This window comes from Panulirus ornatus, chromosome 7, assembly GCF_036320965.1.
Source record: "Panulirus ornatus isolate Po-2019 chromosome 7, ASM3632096v1, whole genome shotgun sequence".
Lineage (NCBI taxonomy): Eukaryota > Metazoa > Arthropoda > Malacostraca > Decapoda > Palinuridae > Panulirus > Panulirus ornatus.
The window spans coordinates 36,961,841-36,982,364 of NC_092230.1; the positions used below are offsets into that span (position 1 = coordinate 36,961,841).

Sequence of the window (20,524 nt, forward strand, 5' to 3'; positions counted from 1 at the left end):
TGAACCAGGGCATGTGAAGCGTCTGGGGTAAACCATGGAAAGTTGTGTGGCGCGTGGATGTGGAAAGGGAGCTGTGGTTTCAGTGCATTATTACATGACAGCTAGAGACTGAGTGTGAACGAATGGGGCCTTTGTTGTCTTTTCCTAGCGCTACCTCGCACACATGAGGGGGTAGGGGGTTGTTATTCCATGTATGGTGAGGTGGCGATGGGAACAAATAAAGGCAGACAGTATGAATTATGTACGTGTGTATATATGTATATGTCTGTGTGTGTATATATATGTGTACATTGAGATGTATGGGTATGTATATTTGCGTGTGTGGACGTGTATGTATATACATGTGTATGTGGGTGGGTTGGGCCATTCTTTCGTCTGTTTCCTTGCGCTACCACGCTAACGCGGGAGACAGCGACAAAGCAAAATAAAATGATAAATAATATATATACTTAGAAAAGCAAATGGATTTGTATGTAGCATTTATGGATCTGGAGAAGGCATATGATAGAGTTGATAGAGATGCTCTGTGGAAGGTATTAAGAATATATGGTGTGGGAGGCAAGTTGTTAGAAGCAGTGAAAAGTTTTTATTGAGGATGTAAGGCATGTGTACGTGTAGGAAGAGAGGAAAGTGATTGGTTCTCAGTGAATGTAGGTTTGCGGCAGGGGTGTGTGACGTCTCCATGGTTGTTTAATTTGTTTATGGATGGGGTTGTTAGGGAGGTGAATGCAAGAGTTTTGGAAAGAGGGGCAAGTATGCGGTCTGTTGGGGATGAGAGAGCTTGGGAAGTGAGTCAGTTGTTGTTCGCTGATGATACAGCGCTGGTGGTACGCATGAGGGGGTAGGGGGATGGTATTCCATGTGTGGTGAGGTGGCGATGGGAATGAATAAAGGCAGACAGTGTGAATTGTGTGCATGGGTATATATGTATGTGTCTGTGTGTGTATATATATGTGTGCATTGAGATGTATAGGTATGTATATTTGCGTGTGTGGATGTGTATGTATATACATGTGTATGGGGGTGGGTTGGGCATTTCTTTCTTCTGTTTCCTTGCGCTACCTCGCAAACGCGGGAGACATCGACAAAGCAAAATAAATAAATAAATTATTATACTTATTATACTTTGTCGCTGTCTCCCGTGTTTGTGAGGTAGCGCAAGGAAACAGACGAAAGAAATGGCCCAACCCCCCCCCCCCATACACATGTATATACATACGTCCACACACGCAAATATACATACCTACACAGCTTTCCATGGTTTACCCCAGACGCCTCACATGCCCTGATTCAATCCACTGACAGCACGTCAACCCCGGTATACCACATCGCTCCAATTCACTCTATTCCTTGCCCTCCTTTCACCCTCCTGCATGTTCAGGCCCCGATCACACAAAATCTTTTTCACTCCATCTTTCCACCTCCAATTTGGTCTCCCACTTCTCCTCGTTCCCTCCACCTCCGACACATATATCCTCTTGGTCAATCTTTCCTCACTCATTCTCTCCATGTGCCCAAACCATTTCAAAACACCCTCTTCTGCTCTCTCAACCATGCTCTTTTTATTTCCACACATCTCTCTTACCCTTATGTTACTTACTCGATCAAACCACCTCACACCACACATTGTCCTCAAACATCTCATTTCCAGCACAATCACCCTCCTGTGCACAACTCTATCCATAGCCCACGCCTCGCAACCATACAACATTGTTGGAACCACTATTCCTTCAAACATACCCATTTTTGCTTTCCGAGATAATGTTCTTGACTTGCACACATTCTTCAAGGCTCCCAGGATTTTCGCCCCCTCCCCCACCCAATGATTCACTTCCACTTCCATGGTTCCATCCGCTGCCAGATCCACTCCCAGATATCTAAAACACTTTACTTCCTCCAGTTTTTCTCCATTTAAACTTTCTTCTTTCACACACTTTACCAAACTCAGTCACCAGCTTCTGCAGTTTCTCACATGAATCAGCCACCAGCGCTGTATCATATTCATACTTGCTGCCTTCATCATTCTTGTTGCCACCCCACCACACATGAAATGGCACCCCCCTCCCTCCCGCACGCACATGAGGTAGCACCAGGAAAAGACAAAAAAGGTCACATTCGTTCACACTCAGTCTCTAGCTGTCTTATGTAATGCACCGAAACAACATCTCCCTTTCCACATCCAGGCCCCACAAAACCTTACATGGTTTACCCCAGACGCTTCATATTCCCTGGTTCAATCCATTGACAGCACGTTGACCCCAGTATACCATATCTTTCCAATTCACTTTATTCCTTGCATGCCTTTCACCCTCCTATATGTTTAGGCACGATCACTCAAAATCTTTTTCACTCCATCCTTCCACCTCCAGTTTGGTCTCCAACTTCTTGTTCCCTCTCTGGGGATATGGGAGAAAGAATACCTCCCATGTATTCCCTGCTTGTCATACAAGGGAACTAAAGGGGGCAGGAGCGAGTGGCTGAAAACCCTCCCCATCTTGTATTTAAATTTCTAAATGGGAAACAGAAGAAGGAGTCAAGCAGGGAGTGCTCATCCTCCTTGAAAGCTTAGATTGGGGTGTCCAAATGTGTGTGGATGTAACTAAGATGAGAAGAAAGGAGAGATAGGTAGTATGTTTGAGGAAAGAAACCTGGGTGTTTTTGCTCAGAGTGAAACAAAGCCCAAGGGTAAAGGGGATGAGTGGTTTGGGAAAGTCTTGGGAGTAAAGTTAGGGGTTGGTGAGAGGACAATAGCTAAGGAAGGAGTGGCACTACTCCTGAAGCATGAGTTGTGGGAGTATATGATAAAGTGTAAAAAAGTAAATTCAAGATTGATTTGGGTAAAATTGAAAGTGGATGGAGAGAGAGATGGGTGATTATTGGTGCCTATGCACTTGGTCATGAGATTCTTAGAAAGATCATGAGAGGTAAGTGTTTTGGGAGCAGCTGAGTGAGTGTGTTAGTAGCTTTGATGCACAAGATCGGGTTATAGTGATGGGTGATTTAAACACAAAGTTGAGGGTATGATTGGTGTACATGGGGTGATCAATATTGTAAATGGAAATGGTGAAGAGCTTATGGATTTGTTTCCTGAAAAAGGACTGGTGATTGTGAATACCTGGTTTAGAAAGAGAGATATGTATATGAGCAGGAGAGATGGTTCAAGGACATTATTGGATTACATGTTAATTGATAGTTGTGTAAAAGAGAGACTTTTGGATGTTACTGTGCTGAGAGGGGCAGGTGGAGGGATGTCTGATCACTATCTTGTTGAGGCGAAGGTGAAGATTTGTCGAGGTTTCAGAAAAGAAGGGAAAATGTTGAGGAGAAGAGAATGGTGGGAGTAAGTGAGCTTGGAAAGGAGACTTAAGTGAGGAAGTACCAGGAGAGATTGAGTGTAGAATGGCAAAATGTAAGAGGAGATGATGTGAGGGAGGTGGGTGAGGAATGGATGTATTTAGGGAAGCAGTATTTAGGGAAGCTTGCACAAAAGATGCATGTGGCATGAGAAAGGTGGGAGGTGGGCAGATTAGAAAGGGTAGTGAGTGGTAGGATGAAGAAGTAAGGTTGTTAGTGAAAGAGAAAAGAGAGACATTTGGATGATGCTGGGAAGTAGTGCAAATGATTGGTTGATGTATAAAAGAAAGCAGTAGAAGGTCAAGAGAAAGGTGCAAGAAGTAGAAAAGAGAACAAATGAGAGTTAGGATGAGAGAGTATCATTAGATTTTAGGGAGAATAAAAAGATGTTTGGAAGGAGGTAAATAAAGTGTGTAAGACAAGAGAACAAATGGGAACATCAGTGCAGGGGGCAAGTGGGGAGGTAATAACAGGTAGTGATGAAGGGAGAAGGGGATGAAGTGAAAATTTTGAAGTTTTGTTAAATGTGTTTGATGATAGAGTGGCAGATACAGGGTGTTTCGGTCTGGGTGGTCTACGAAGTGAGAGGGTCAGGGAGAATGGTTTGGTAAACAGAGAAGAGGTAGTGAAAGCATTGCGAAGATGAAATCCGGCAAGGCGGTGGGTTTGGATGGTGGTTATTGACTGGTTGGTAAGGATATTCACTGTATGTATGGATCATGGTGAAGTGCCTGAGGATTGGCAGAATGCATGCATAGTGCCATTGTACAAAGGCAAAGAGGATAATGGCGAGTGTTTAAATTACAGAGGCATAAGTTTGTTGAGTATTCCTGAGAAATTGTATGGGAGGGTATTGACTGAGAGAGTGAAATCATGTACAGAGCATCAGATTAGGGAAGAATAGTTTGGTCTCAAAAGTGGTAGAGGATGTGTGGATCAGGTGTTTGCTTTGAAGAACGTATGTGAGGAATTCTTAGAAAAAAGGATGGATTTGCATTTAGCATTAATGGATCTGGAAAGGGCATATGATAGAGTTGATAAAGGAGCTTTTTGGAAGGATTTAAGAGTATATTGTGTGGGAGGTAAGTTGTTCAGAGCAGTGAAAAGTTTTTATCAAGGATGTAAGGCATGTGGACGAGGAAGAAGAGAGGAGAGTGACTGGTTCCCAGTGAATGTCGGTCTGCGGCAGGGTTGTGTGATGTCTCCTTGGTTGTTTAATTTGTTTATGATGGAGTCTTTAGGGAGGTAAATGCAAGAGTTTTGGAGAGAGGGGCGGGTATGCCATCTGTTGTGGATGAGATGGCTTGGGAATTGAGTCATTTGTGATTTGCCGATGATACAGCTCTAGTGGCTGACTCAAGTGAGAAACTTCAGAAGTTGGTGACTGAGTTTGGAAAAGTGTGTGAAAGGAGAAAGTTGAGAGTGAATGTGATTAAGAGTAAGGTTATTAGGTTCAGTAGGTTGAGGGACAAGTTAAGTGGGAGGTAAGTTTGAATGGAGGAAAACTAGAGGAAGTGAAGTGTTTTAGATATCTGGGAGTGGATTTAGTAGCAGATGGAACCATGGAAGGAGAAGTGAGTTACAGGATAGAGGAGGGGGTGAAGGTTCTGGGAGCGATGAGGAATGTGTAGGAGAGAATGTTAACTCGGAAAGCAAAAATGGGTATGTTTGAAGGAATAGTAGTTCCAACAATATTGTATAGTTGCGAGGCATGAGCTGTAGATAGGTTTGTATAGAGGAGAGTGCATGTGTTGGAAATGAAATGTTTGAGTACATTATGTGGTGTGAGGAGGTTTTATCAAGTAAGTAATAAAAGGGTGAGAGAGATGTGTGGTAATGAAAAGAGTGTGGTTGAGAGAGCAGAAGAGGGTGTATTGAAGTGGTTTGGACATATGGAGAGAATGAGTCAGGAAAGATTGACAAAGAGGATATATGTGTCAGAGGTGAAAGGAACAAGGAGAAGCGGGAGGTGGAAGGATATAGTGAAAATGGTTTTGAGCGATCGGAGCCTGAACATACCGGAAGGTGAGAGGCATGCAAGGAATAGAGTGAATTGGAATGATGTGGTATACTGGGGTCAACGTGCTGTCAATGGACTGAACTAGGGCATGTGAAGTGTCTGGGGTAAATCATGGAAATGTCTGTGGGGTCTGAATGTGGATAGGGAGCTGTGGTTTCGGTGCATTACATATGACAGCTAGAGAGTAAGTGTGCCCATACATGCACATATACATACATATACATTTCAACATATGCATACATATTTTTTTTTCATACTATTCGCCATTTCCCACATTAGCCAGGTAGCATTAAGAACAGAGGACTGAGTTTTTGAGGGAAATCCTCACTTGGCTCCCTTCTCTGTTCCTTCTTTTGGGAAATTCAAAATGAGAGGGTAAGGTGAGAGGCATGCAAGGAATAGAGTGAATTGGAATGATGTGGTATACTGGGGTCAACGTGCTGTCAATGGACTGAACTAGGGCATGTGAAGTTTTTTTTTTTTTTTTTTTTTTTTTTTTTTTTTTTTTTTTTTATACTTTGTCGCTGTCTCCCGCGTTTGCGAGGTAGCGCAAGGAAACAGACGAAAGAAATGGCCCCCCCCTCCCATACACATGTACATACATACGTCCACACACGCAAATATACATACCTACACAGCTTTCCATGGTTTACCCCAGACGCTTCACATGCCTTGATTCAATCCACTGACAGCACGTCAACCCCTGTATACCACATCGCTCCAATTCACTCTATTCCTTGCCCTCCTTTCACCCTCCTGCATGTTCAGGCCCCGATCACACAAAATCTTTTTCACTCCATCTTTCCACCTCCAATTTGGTCTCCCTCTTCTCCTCGTTCCCTCCACCTCCGACACATATATCCTCTTGGTCAATCTTTCCTCACTCATTCTCTCCATGTGCCCAAACCATTTCAAAACACCCTCTTCTGCTCTCTCAACCACGCTCTTTTTATTTCCACACATCTCTCTTACCCTTACGTTACTTACTCGATCAAACCACCTCACACCACACATTGTCCTCAAACATCTCATTTCCAGCACATCCATCCTCCTGCGCACAACTCTATCCATAGCCCACGCCTCGCAACCATACAACATTGTTGGAACCACTATTCCTTCAAACATACCCATTTTTGCTTTCCGAGATAATGTTCTCGACTTCCACACATTTTTCAAGGCTCCCAAAATTTTCGCCCCCTCCCCCACCCTATGATCCACTTCCGCTTCCATGGTTCCATCCGCTGACAGATCCACTCCCAGATATCTAAAACACTTCACTTCCTCCAGTTTTTCTCCATTCAAACTCACCTCCCAATTGACTTGACCCTCAACCCTACTGTACCTAATAACCTTGCTCTTATTCACATTTACTCTTAACTTTCTTCTTCCACACACTTTACCAAACTCAGTCACCAGCTTCTGCAGTTTCTCACATGAATCAGCCACCAGCGCTGTATCATCAGCGAACAACAACTGACTCACTTCCCAAGCTCTCTCATCCCCAACAGACTTCATACTTGCCCCTCTTTCCAGGACTCTTGCATTTACCTCCCTAACAACCCCATCCATAAACAAATTAAACAACCATGGAGACATCACACACCCCTGCCGCAAACCTACATTCACTGAGAACCAATCACTTTCCTCTCTTCCTACACGTACACATGCCTTACATCCTCGATAAAAACTTTTCACTGCTTCTAACAACTTGCCTCCCACACCATATATTCTTAATACCTTCCACAGAGCATCTCTATCAACTCTATCATATGCCTTCTCCAGATCAATAAATGCTACATACAAATCCATTTGCTTTTCTAAGTATTTCTCACATACATTCTTCAAAGCAAACACCTGATCCACACATCCTCTACCACTTCTGAAACCGCACTGCTCTTCCCCAATCTGATGCTCTGTACTTGCCTTCACCCTCTCAATCAATACCCTCCCATATAATTTACCAGGAATACTCAACAAACTTATACCTCTGTAATTTGAGCACTCACTCTTATCCCCTTTGCCTTTGTACAATGGCACTATGCACGCATTCCGCCAATCCTCAGGCACCTCACCATGAGTCATACATACATTAAATAACCTTACCAACCAGTCAACAATACAGTCACCCCCTTTTTTAATAAATTCCACTGCAATACCATCCAAACCTGCTGCCTTGCCGGCTTTCATCTTCCGCAAAGCTTTTACTACCTCTTCTCTGTTTACCAAATCATTTTCCCTAACCCTCTCACTTTGCACACTACCTCGACCAAAACACCCTATATCTGCCACTCTGTCATCAGACACATTCAGCAAACCTTCAAAATACTCATTCCATCTCCTTCTCACATCACCACTACTTGTGAAGTGTCTGGGGTAAATCATGGAAATGTCTGTGGGGTCTGAATGTGGATAGGGAGCTGTGGTTTCGGTGCATTACATATGACAGCTAGAGAGTAAGTGTGCCCATACATGCACATATACATACATATACATTTCAACATATGCATACATATTTTTTTTTCATACTATTCGCCATTTCCCACATTAGCCAGGTAGCATTAAGAACAGAGGACTGAGTTTTTGAGGGAAATCCTCACTTGGCTCCCTTCTCTGTTCCTTCTTTTGGGAAATTCAAAATGAGAGGGGAGGATCCCCCCCCCCCCCCCCCCGCTCCCTCCCCGTTAAGTCGCCTTCTATGACACTCAGGGAATACGTAATATGTGGGAAGTATTCTTTCTCCCATCCCCAGGGATAACATACACAGGTATATACATACATACACTTGTACACATTCATTCTCACTGCCTTTATCCTCTCCTGTCGCAACCCCACCACACTGGTAGTAGCCAAAAAAAAACAAAAAAAAAAACAGCGAGGTAGCACAAGGAAAAGACAAAAAGGGCTACATTCCTTCACACTCAGTCTCTAGCTGTCGTGTAATGCACAGAAACCACAGCTCCCTTTCCACATCCAGGCCCCACAGACCTTTCCATGGTTTACCCCAGACGCTTCACATGCCCTGCTTCAATCCATTGACAGCAAGTCGACCCCGGTATACCACATCATTCCAATTCACTCTATTCCTTACACTCCTTTCACCCTCCTGTATGTTCAGGCCCCAATCGCTCAGAATCTTTTTCATTCCATCCTTCCACCTCCAATTTGGTCTCCCACTTCTCCTTGTTCCCTCCACCTCTGACATATATATCCTCCTTGTCAATCTTTCCTCACTCATTCTCTCCATGTGTCCAAATCATTTCAACTCACCCTCTTCTGCTCTCTCAACCATACTGTTTTTATTACCACACTTCTCTCTCTTAACCTTACATCACATACTCCATCAAACCACCTCACTCCACATATGGTCCTCAAAAATTTCATTTCCAACACATCCACCTTCCTCCACACAACCCTATCTGTAGCCCATGCCTCGCAACCATACAACATTGTTGGAACCACTATTCCTTCAAACATACCCATTTTTGCTCTCCAAGATAAAGTTATTGCCTTCCACACTTTCTTCAACATTCCCAGAACCTTTGCCTACTTCCCAACCCTTTGACTCACTTCCACTTCCATGGTTCCATCCGCTGCCAGATCCACTCCCAGATATCTAAAACACTTCACTTTCTCCAATTTTTCTCCATTCAAACTTACCTCCCAATTAACTTTTCCCTCCACCCTACTGATCCTAAAAACCTTGCTCTTATTCACATTTATGCTCAACTTTCTCCTTTCACACACTTTACCAAACTCAGTCACCAACTTCTGCAATTTCTCACCCAAATCAGCCACCATCACTGTATCATTAGCGAACAACAACTGACTCACTTCCCAAGCCCTCTCATCCATTACAGACTGCATACTTGCCACTCTCTCCAAAACTCTTGCGTTCACCTCCCTAACACCCCCAGCCATGCAGACATCATGCACCCTTGTTGCAAACCAACTTTCACTACGAACCAATCACTTTCCTCTCCTCCTTCTCGTACACATCCCACACCATATACTCTTAAAACCTCTCACAAAGCATCTTTATCAACCCCATCATATGCCTTCTCCAGATCCATTAATGCTACATACAAATCCATTTGTTTTTCTAAGTATTACTCACATACATTCTTCAAAGCAAACGCCAAGTCCATACGTCGTCTGCCACTTCTGAAACCACACTGCTCTTCCCCAACCTTATGCTCTGTACATTCCTTTACCTCTCAGTCAGTACCATCCCATATAATTTCCCAGGAATACTCAACAAACTTATGCCTCTGTAATTTGAACACTCACCTTTATCCCCCTTTCCTTTGTACATTGGCACTATGCATGCGTTCTGCCAATCCTCAGGCACTTCACCATGATCCATACATACATTGAATATCCATACCAACCAGTCAACAATACTTTCAGCCCCTTTTTTAACGAATTCTACTGTAATACCATCCAAACCTGCCACCTTGTCAGCTTTCATCTTCCGCAAAGCTTTCACTACCTCTTCCCTGTTTACCAAACCATTCTCCCAAGCTTAAGCCAGGTACCCATTTTATTGACTAATTGCTAGTGGTGGATAAACCGTTGGGTTGACTGTGGACCGATTGCCACAACCTGGATTTAATCCCATGTGCTTGACTATGGGTGGCCCATGAATGTATCACAGGCAGGAATGCTACCTGTTACACCATAGAAGGCATTGTTGTAGTTAATCGCTGATTCTAGTTAGTGATGTGTTTTTAGTGATTAAATGTAAAGGAGAGCTTAAATATCAATGTTATTCCTCTGAGTCAATTCATAGCTCAAATCATAACTCCTGTCATGATTAGATGATATTCAAATTTTCCAAGTGATTCAAGAATGAAACCTAAAGAATCTTTTAATGCTAGATACTTTAATAAGAAAAACATAATAAAAGTAAGAAAACTAATAAAAGACAGCCTACCCTATCTGTGCAATATGGTTTATGCAATGTCTCTGTCATAGAAATTTATAATATAGCCTTTTGAATCCTTCAGTCTTAAATTCATGAATGATGAATGTAGAATTAACAAATTGATAAATGCAAAATATATGTTAATGAAAGGATGAAGCAGTGAATGTTGAATTGCACATCACAAATCTTTCAGGGAACTTCCATTTTGCGTTGGTTGGCCACTTATTAAAAGGCCTGCGACACCCAGCTCCTACAACTGTTTCTCGCACTTCAAGAGTGTTGATTACACTCCTCTCCATAGTTGCAAAACCCCATAAGAGAGACAAGTTTGAGGTACGTGTTTTTCCATGTATTAACCATTGTTTATCTTTGTGGTGTTGTATTTTTTGCATATGTGTGGTTGACTTATGCAAACAAAACTGATCGCATTTAGGATAAATTGAGATATGGTTTATTAATGTAGAAAAAGATTAATTCATTTTAGCGTATAAGCATTTTTATGCAGGAATATTTTGGAAAAGCTGTCTCTTACAGAATCCACCCTTCAGTGACTTTGGAATGTAAAGTATGCTTATAGAAGTTTTCTCTTTATCAGTTTTGGTTCCATTCATTGCATGACTTATTTGCCTCATGCTTCACTATTTTTTGCATTGTCCGTGCCTAAGCATTATTTATCACATACAAACAGAGTTCTCAGCAGATCTTCAAGGAGACCTTGCGTGGGATTAGATAGTCTTCTCCCTAGGAATGAAGACTCCCTTTTTGACCATTTTAAAACATATTAGGAAAGCAGACACTTTTTCACAGGACTCAGCGGTCATAAAGCAACCTGTCCTGGCCTATGATGCCATGTCATGAATTTGAGGATTGGCCTCTTTACCTTACTTCCTTACTTCCTGCTCTAGGAGTCCCTTCTATCTTTATGAGGCTCCTGCAACACTCAGGAAGCTGGCCACATCCACCAGTTGGGACCAAAGGTCATAAAGTGTTGTGATGTTCTGAGTGCATCTGTCTGCAGAGAGTGCATGACACTTGGGTAACAAGTCTACAGTGTCTTTTTTATGGTAGTTGTATCATGAGCTTGAAGAGTCTTAGGATATATTGAAATGGTTTGTATTATTGTAGTAATGGATGATGTCCCAAGTGTAGATGGGAGTGTGAGTGTGATATGTGCTTGTTTGAGGGTCAGGGTTCTGATGGTTCCATGTATGGTAGATTGGATTTTAAGATTTTTTTTCTTAAAGGCTCCACTCATGAACAAAAGTCCACATCAAGGCCTGGCCTTAATTGGCATATATGAAGGATTATGAAAGGGGAAAAAGAAGAGACAAGGGAAAGTGTTTATGAGTTTCAAAGCAAGTCAGAAACCTGTCTTTTGAAATGTGCAAGGTCATAGTTATTGGGAAATACTTAAAGTACTCTCACTCCAACTCTCATTTGCCCTCTTTTTCACCTCTTGCACCTTTCTCTTTACCTCCTGCCTCTTTCTTTTATACATCTCCCAGTCATTTGCGCTACTTCCTTGGAAAAATCATCCACACGCCTCTCTCTTCCCTTTCACCAACAATCTTACTTCTTCGTCCCGCCACTCACTACCCTCTCTAATCTGCCCACCTCTCACCTTCCTCATGCCACAGGCATCTTTTGCACAAGCCATCACTGCTTCCCTAAATACATCCCATTCCTCCCCCACTCCCCTGAAGTCATTTACTCTCGCCTTTTTCCATTCTGCACTCGATCTCTCCTGGTACTTCCTGACACAAGTCTCCTTTCCAAGCTCAATAACTCTCACCACTCTCTTCACCCCAACATTCTCTCTTCTTTTCTGAAAACCTCTACAAATCTTCACATTCACCTCCACTAGATAATGATCAGACATCCCTCCAGTTGCCCCTCTCAGCACAATGACATCCCAAAGTCTCTCTTACACATGCCTATCAGTTATCACATAATCCAATAATGCTTTCTGGCCATCTCTCTTACTTACATGCATATTCTTATGTATATCTCTTTTTAAACAAGGTATTCCCGATCACCAGTCCCTTTTCAGCACACAAATCTACAAGCTCTTCACCATTTCCATTTGCAACACTAAACACCCCATGTACACCATTTATACCCTCAACTGCCACATAACTCACCTTTGCATTCAAATCACCCATCACTGTAACCTGGTCTTGTGCATCAAAGCTGCTAACACACTCACTCAGCTGCTCCCAAAACACTTGCCTTTTATGATCTTTCTTCTCATGACCGGGTGCATAGGCACCAATAATCACCCATCCCTCTCCATCCACTTTCAGTTTTACCCATATCAATCTGCAGTTTACTTTCCTACACTCTATCACATACTCCCACAACTCCTGTTTCAGGAGTGGTGCTACTCCTTCTCATGCTCTTGTCCTCTCACCAACCCCTGACTTTACTCCCAAGACATTCCCACACCACTCTTCACCTTTACCCTTGAGCTTCGTTTCACTCAGAGCCAAAACATCCAGGTTCCTCTCCTCAAATGTACTACCTATCTCTCCATTTTTCTCATCCACACACATTTAGACACCCCAATCTGAACCTTTGAGGAGGATGAGCCCTCCCCGCATGACTCCTTCTTCTGTTTCCCCTTTTAGATAGTTGAAATACAAGGAGGGAGTTAAAATACAAGGAGGGGAGGGTTTCTTGCACATTTTGGGGAGAGTAAAAAGATGTTTTGGAAGGAGGTAAATAAAGTGCGTAAGACAAGAGAACAAATGGGAACATTGGTGAAGGGGGCTAATGGGGAGTTAGTAACAAGTCGTGGTGAAGTGAGGAGATTGGAGTGAGTATTTTCAAGGTTTGTTGAATATGTTTGATGACATAGTGGCAGATATAGGGAGCTTTGGTTGAGGTGGCGTGTGAAGTGAGAGGGTCAGGGAGATTCGTTTGGTAAACAGAGAAGAGGTAGTGAAAGCTTTCTGTAAGATGAAAGCTGGCAAGGTGGTGGGTTTGGATAGTGTTGTAGTGGAATGTATTAAAAAAGGGGATGACTGTGTTGTTGACTGGTTGGTGAGGATATTGTATGTATGGTTCATGGTGAGGTGCCTGAGGATTGGCAGAATGCATGCATAGTGCCGTTGTTTAAAGACAAAGGGGATAAGGGTGAGTGTTTAATTTATAGAGGTATAAGTTTGTTGAGTATTCCTGGGAAATTATATGGGAGGGTATTGATTGAGAGGATGAAGGCATGTACAGAGCATCAGATTAGGGAAGGGCAGTGTGGTTTCAGAAATGGTAGAGGATATGTGGATCAGGTGTTTCCTTTGAAGAATGTTTATTTTATTTATTTATTTTGCTTTGTCGCTGTCTCCTGCGTTACCGAGGTAGCGCAAGGAAACAGATGAAAGAATGGCCCAACCCACCCACTTACACATGTATATACATTTACGTCCACACATGCAAATATACATACCTATACATCTCAATGTACACATATATATACACTTACAGACATATACATATATACACATGTACATAATTCATACTGTCTGCCTTTATTTATTCCCATCGCCACCTCGCCACACATGGAATAACAACCCCCTCCCCCCTCATGTGTGCGAGGTAGCGCTAGGAAAAGACAACAGAGGCCCCATTCGTTCACACTCAGTCTCTAGCTGTCATGTAATAATGCATCGAAACCACAGCTCCCTTTCCACATCCAGGCCCCACACAACTTTCCATGGTTTACCCCAGATGATTCACATGCCCTGGTTCAATCCATTGACAGCACGTTGACCCCGGTATACCACATCGTTCCAGTTCACTCTATTCCTTGCATGCCTTTCACCCTCCTGCATGTTTAGGCCCCGATCACTCAAAATCTTTTTCACTCCATCTTTCCACCTCCATTTGGTTTCCCACTTCTCCTCGTTCCCTCCACCTCTGACACATATGTCCTCTTGGTCAATCTTTCCTCACTCATTCTCTCCATGTGACCAAACCATTTCAAAACACCCTCTTCTGCTCTCACAACCACACTTTTTATTTCCACACATTTCTCTTACCCTTACATTACTTACTCGATCAAACCAACTCACACCACATATTGTCCTCAAACATCTCATTTCCAGCACATCCACCCTCCTGCACACAACTCTATCCGTAGCCCATGCCTCGCAGCCATACAAAATTGTTGGAACCACTATTCCTTCAAACATACCCAGTTTTGCTTTCCGAGATAATGTTCTCGACTTCCACACATTTTTCAAGGCTCCCAGAATTTATGCCCCCTCCCCCCATGTATGATTCACTTCTGCTTCCATGGTTCCATCCGCTGCCAAATCCACTCCCAGATATCTAAAAGACTTTACTTCCTCCAGTTTTTCTCCATTCAAACTTACCTCCCAACTGACTTGACCCTCAACCTTACTGTACCTAATAACCTTGCTCTTATTCACATTTACTCCTAACTTTCTTCTTTCACATACTTTACCAAACTCAGTCACCAGCTTCTGCAGTTTCTCACATGAATCAGCCACCAGCGCTGTATCATCAGCGAACAACAACTGACTCACTTCCCAAGCTCTCTCATCCACAGCAGACTGCATACTTGCCCCTCTTTCCAAAACTCTTGCATTCACCTCCCTAACAACCCCATCCATAAACAAATTAAACAACCATGGAGACATCACACACCCCTGCTGCAAACCTACATTCACTGAGAACCAATGACTTTCCTCTCTTCCTACACGTACACATGCCTTACATCCTTGATAAAGACTTTTCACTGCTTCTAACAACTTGCCTCCCACTCCATATATTCTTAATACCTTCCACAGAGCGTCTCTATCAACTCTATCATATGCCTTCTCCAGATCCATAAATGCTACATATAAATCCATTTGCCTTTCTTAGTATTTCTCACATACATTCTTCAAAGCAAACACCTGATCCACACATCCTCTACCACTTCTGAAACCACACTGCTCTTCCCCAATCTGATGCTTTGTACATGCCTTCACCCTCTCAATCAATACCCTCCCATATAATTTAACAGGAATACTCAACAAATTTATACCTCTGTAATTTGAGCACTCACTCTTATCCCCTTTGCCTTTGTACAATGGCACTATGCAAGCATTCCGCCAATCCTCAGGCACCTCACCATGAATCATACATACATTAAATAACCTTACCAACCAGTCAACAATACAGTCACCCCCTTTTTTGATAAATTCCACTGCAATACCATCCAAACCTGCTGCCTTGCCGGCTTTCATCTTCTGCAAAGCTTTCACTACCTCTTATCTGTTTACCACATCGTTTTCCCTAACCCTCTCACTTTGTACACCACCTCGACCAAAACACCCTATATCTGCCACCCTATCATCAAACACATTCATTAAACCTTCAAAATACTCACTCCATCCCCTTCTCACATCACCATTACTTGTTATCACCTCCCCATTAGCCCCCTTCACTGAAGTTACCTTTTGATCCTTTGTCATATGCACTTGATTTACCTCCTTCCAAAACATCTTTTTATTCTCCCTAAAATGTAATGCTACTGTCTCACTCCAACTTTCATTTGCCCTCTTTTTCACCTCTTGCACCTTTCTCTTGACCTCCTGCCTCTTTCTTTTATACATCTCTCAGTCATTTGCGTTATTTCCCTGCAAAAATCGTCCAAATGCCTCTCTCTTCTCCTTCCCTAATCATATTTGCTCACCTTTATCCATTTCCAAGGCCACACCATCCCACAGGTAACATCATTGCCACCCCCTACAACAGCAAGGTGGTGCCAGGAAACATATGGAGAAAGGCTACATCCGCTAACTTCCACTCTCTCTGTTATGTGTAATGCATCGAAACCTTTCCTCCCTATCAACATCCAGGCCCCACAGACCTTTCCATAGTTTACCTTAGACATTTCACATGCCCTAGTTCAGTCCATTGACAGCACATCGACCACAGTATACCACATCGTTCCAGTTCGCACTATTCTGTGGGCTCCATTCACCCTCCTACATTTTCAGGTCCCAGTTGCTCAAAATCTTTTTCATTCCATCCTTCCACCTCCAATTTGTTCTGCTTCTTGTTCCCTCCACATCTGACACACATATCCTTTTTGCCAACTTTTCCCTGTTCATTCTCTCCATATTTCCAAACCATTTCAACACACCCTCTTCTGCTCTCTCAACCACACTCTTTTTGTTACCACACTTCTTTCTTACCCTTTCATTACTTACCCGATCAAACCACCTCACACCACATATTGTCCTCAAACTTTTAATTTCCAACACATCCACTCTCCTCTGCACAACCCTATCTATAGCCCATGCCTTGCAACCGTATTATCATATGTTGTTGGAACTACTATTCCTTCAAACATACCCATTTTTGCGCTGAGATAACATTATCTCTTTCCACACATTCTTCATCACTCTCAGAATCTTTGCCCCCTTCCCCACCCTGTGACTCACTTCTGCTTCCATGGTTCCATTCACTACCAAGTTTACCTCCAGATATCTAAAACACATCACTTTCTCCAATTTTTCCTCTTTCAAACTTAACATCCCAACTAACATCCCTCAACCATGCTAATCCTAATAACCTTGCTTTTATTCACATTTACTCTCAACTTTCTTCTTTCACTCACTCTTCCAATCTTTGCCACCAGCTTCCGCAGTTTCTCACGTGAATCAATCACCAGTGCTGTATCATAGGTGAAAATCAACTGACCCATTTCCAAGGCTCTCTCATCCCAACAGACTACATGCTCACCCTCTCTCCAAAACTTGCATTTACCACCCTAACCACCTTAACCTTAAATTAAGCAACCATGGTGAGATCACACACCCTTGCCTCAGATTGCCCTTCAATGGGAACCAATCACTTTTCTTTCTTCTTGCTCATACACATGCCTTACACCTATGATATAATCTTCTCTGCTTCTAGCAGCTTACCTCTCACACCATATATTCTTAATACCTACCACAAAGCACCTCTATCAACCCTATCATATGTCTTCTCCAGATCCATAAATGCCACATATAAATCCATCTGTTTTTATAAGAATTTCTCGCACACATTCTTCATAGCAAACATCTGATTCACACATCCTCTACCACTTCTGAAACCACACTGCTCTTCCCCAATCTGATGCTCTGTACATCCCTTCACCCTCTTAATCAATACTCTTTCATATAATTTTCCAGGTATACTCAACAAACATATTCCTCTGTAGTTTGAACATGCACCTTTATCTCTTTCGCCTTTATGCAGTGGCACTATACATGCATTCGTCCAATCCTCAGGCATTTCACCTTGGTACATACGTACATTGAATATCTTTACCAACAGATCAACAACACAGTCACGCCCTTTCTTAATGAATTTAACTGCAGTACCATCCAATCCTGCCACCTTGCCAGATTTCCACTTCTGCAAGACTTTCACCACCTCCCTTTTCACTAAACTTCTCTCCCTGACTCTCTCACTGAACATATCACCCTGACCTAAACACCCTACATCTGCCACTCTGTCGTCAAACACATTTAACAATCCTTCATAATACTCATTCCATCTTCTCACTCCATCACTACCTGTTATCACTTCCCTTTTTGCTCCCTTCACCATTGTCTCCATTTGTTCTCATGTCTTTTGTACATTATTCACCTCCTTCCAAAACATCTTTTCGTCCTCCTTAAAGTTTAATGATACTCGCCTCAACCTTCATTTGCCCTCTTTTTTTTTTTTTTTTTTTTTTTTTTTTAACCCCTGGTCCTTCTTCCTGACCTCCTGCCAGTTTTGTTTTTTATACATCTCCAATCATTTGCTCTCATTACTTGTAAGTACCACCCAAACACTTCTCTTTTCTCTTTTGCTAGCATTTTTACATCTTCATCTGACCACTCACCCACCTTTTGTATGCCACATGCATCTCTAGCTTATGCCATTGCTGTTTCCCTAAATGCCTCCCATTCCAAACCCCTCTCCCCTCACTTCATTTGCTCTCATATTTTGGCATTCTACACTCAATCTCTTCTGGTATTTCTTCACACATGTCTGCTTTCCAAGCTCACTTACTCTCACCACTCTCTTCTCCCAGACATTGTTTCCTCTTTTTTTTGAAAACCTCTACAAATCTTCATCTTTTCCCTCACAAGATAATGATCAGACTTCTCAGCACCTGCCCCTCTCAGCACATTTACATCTTAATGTCTCTCTTTAATATGCCTGTCAATTAATACATGATCTAGTAATGCCCTTTGACCATCTCTCCTACTTACATGCATATGCTTGTGTATATCTCTCTTTTTAAACCAGGTATTCCCAATCACCTGTCTTTTTTCGGCACACAACTCCACCAGCTCGTACCATTTCCATTTATATAATGGTTTACCCCATGCACACCAATTATATGCTCAACTGCCACATTACTTACATTCATATTTATATCACTCATCACTGATGCCCGGTCTCATGCACCAAAACTGCTGACACACTCAACTGCTCTCAAAAGACTTGCCTCTCATGATCTTTCTTTTCATGACCAGGTGCATAAGCACCCATCTCTTGCCATCCACTTTCAGTTTTATCCACATCAATTTAGACTTTGCTTCTTTACACTCTATCACACACTCCCACAACTCCTACTTCAGGAGTAGTGCTACTCCTTCCTTAGCTTTTCTCTTCTCTTTAACCCCTGACTTTACGCAAGGCATATTCAAACCATTGTACCCCTTTACCCTTGAGTTTCATTTCAAACTCTGAAGAGCCAGAACATCCAGGGTTCTTTCTTCAAATATGCTACCTACCTCTCCTCTCTTCTCATTTTGGTTATATCCACACACATTCAGACACTCCAATCTGAGCCTTTGAGGAGGAAGAGCACTCCCAGCTTGACTCCTTCATCTGTTTCCTCCTTTAGAAAGTGAAATACTAGAAGGGGAGGGTTTCTAATTCCCTGCTCCCTTCCCCTTTAGTTCATCCTCTATGACACGCCAGGAATACAGAGGTGAAACCATCATGAATGATCCTGGCTAGCTAATTTTTGATAAATTTTGTAGAGGGTGGGGTTGAGTATCTTTTGTTTGAGGATATGTCATGGGGCTTTTCTGAATGTTTTGTTGATATCTGTTTCTGTTTGTATTGTCCAGGAGAGTGGTCTTGGATGAGTGATGCTGTCCAGGATGTCTTTTTGTGAGACTTTTTTGCAGTATGGTAATAGAGCAATTGGGACTGAATCTATGCTGTGTGGGTGACAGTAAGATATTTGGTCAACTTTTGTGGATCAGTATTGTGAGGAGTTTGATATTGATGAGATCAATGATAAAGAGAAATAGTAGTAAGGGGAGTTGGGTAGTGTGGAATGTTTCATGATGAATACTATTTTGGCAAGTCTTCAGATGTTTGGGATTTTAGTGTGTAACCAGGAGTGGTTGAAGATACCTGTAAGTGTTTGAATTGCAATTGGGCCAAAGTATTTTTTGTTAATTTGATATGTTGCGTGTGCATGTTGCTTAGCAGTTTTTTAAAGGTTTTGATTGATTTTTTAGTGTCAATGGGATTGAAGGGTGGATGAGCAGTTCTTTTCAGTGATTTTATGTTTTACAAAACTATCCTCCCTAGGGATGTGGTAGGTTTTTGAATAATTTTTTAAGCAATTTTTCATGAGTATTATAGTGTGCTCTTTAGGAAAATGGATGTTGTTTGTTGTGGTAGATATGCTTCAAGTGTGTGGGGCAGGGGTGGTAGGTGTGAATTTTCATGATGGTAATTGGAGCTGGTTGCTATCGGTTTTGTGGTTTCATTTTCTTTGTGCTAAAGAAGGATTGTAAGTTTGCCATTTGCTTTTCATTGATTAGGTTGACGATGGTGTTGTATGGAGTTGGAATTTGTTCCATGGTCTCTATTGATGAAATATCTTATGTCAGTACATATACTTTGAACTGAAGTGTTTGATGAGTAGATAGTTAAATAGAGATGGATTATGATCAGATGTAGTGAGAGCACTCAACTTCAGAGTGGTAATGTGTTTTATTTTTATTTATTTATTATACTCTGTCACTGTCTCCCGTGTTAGCGAGGTAGCGCTAGGAAACAAACGAAAGAATGGCCCAATCCACCCACATACACATGTATATACATACACGTCCACATATGCACATATACATACCTATACATTTCAACGTATACATATACATACATACACAGACATATACATATATATACATGTACATAATTCATAC

The 20,524-nt window shown here is 42.2% G+C and overlaps 1 protein-coding gene across 1 annotated transcript in view; it reads left to right on the forward strand.

Annotated features, from left to right (window-relative positions):
* Nf1 (neurofibromin 1) overlaps positions 1-20,524 on the forward strand; it is a 1,160,697-nt gene that overhangs the window by 926,067 nt on the left and 214,106 nt on the right. Inside the window, exon 46 of the mRNA XM_071663491.1 lies at positions 10,492-10,631. Coding sequence (XP_071519592.1) covers positions 10,492-10,631 — 140 coding nt within the window. The remainder of the gene's footprint in view (positions 1-10,491; positions 10,632-20,524) is intronic.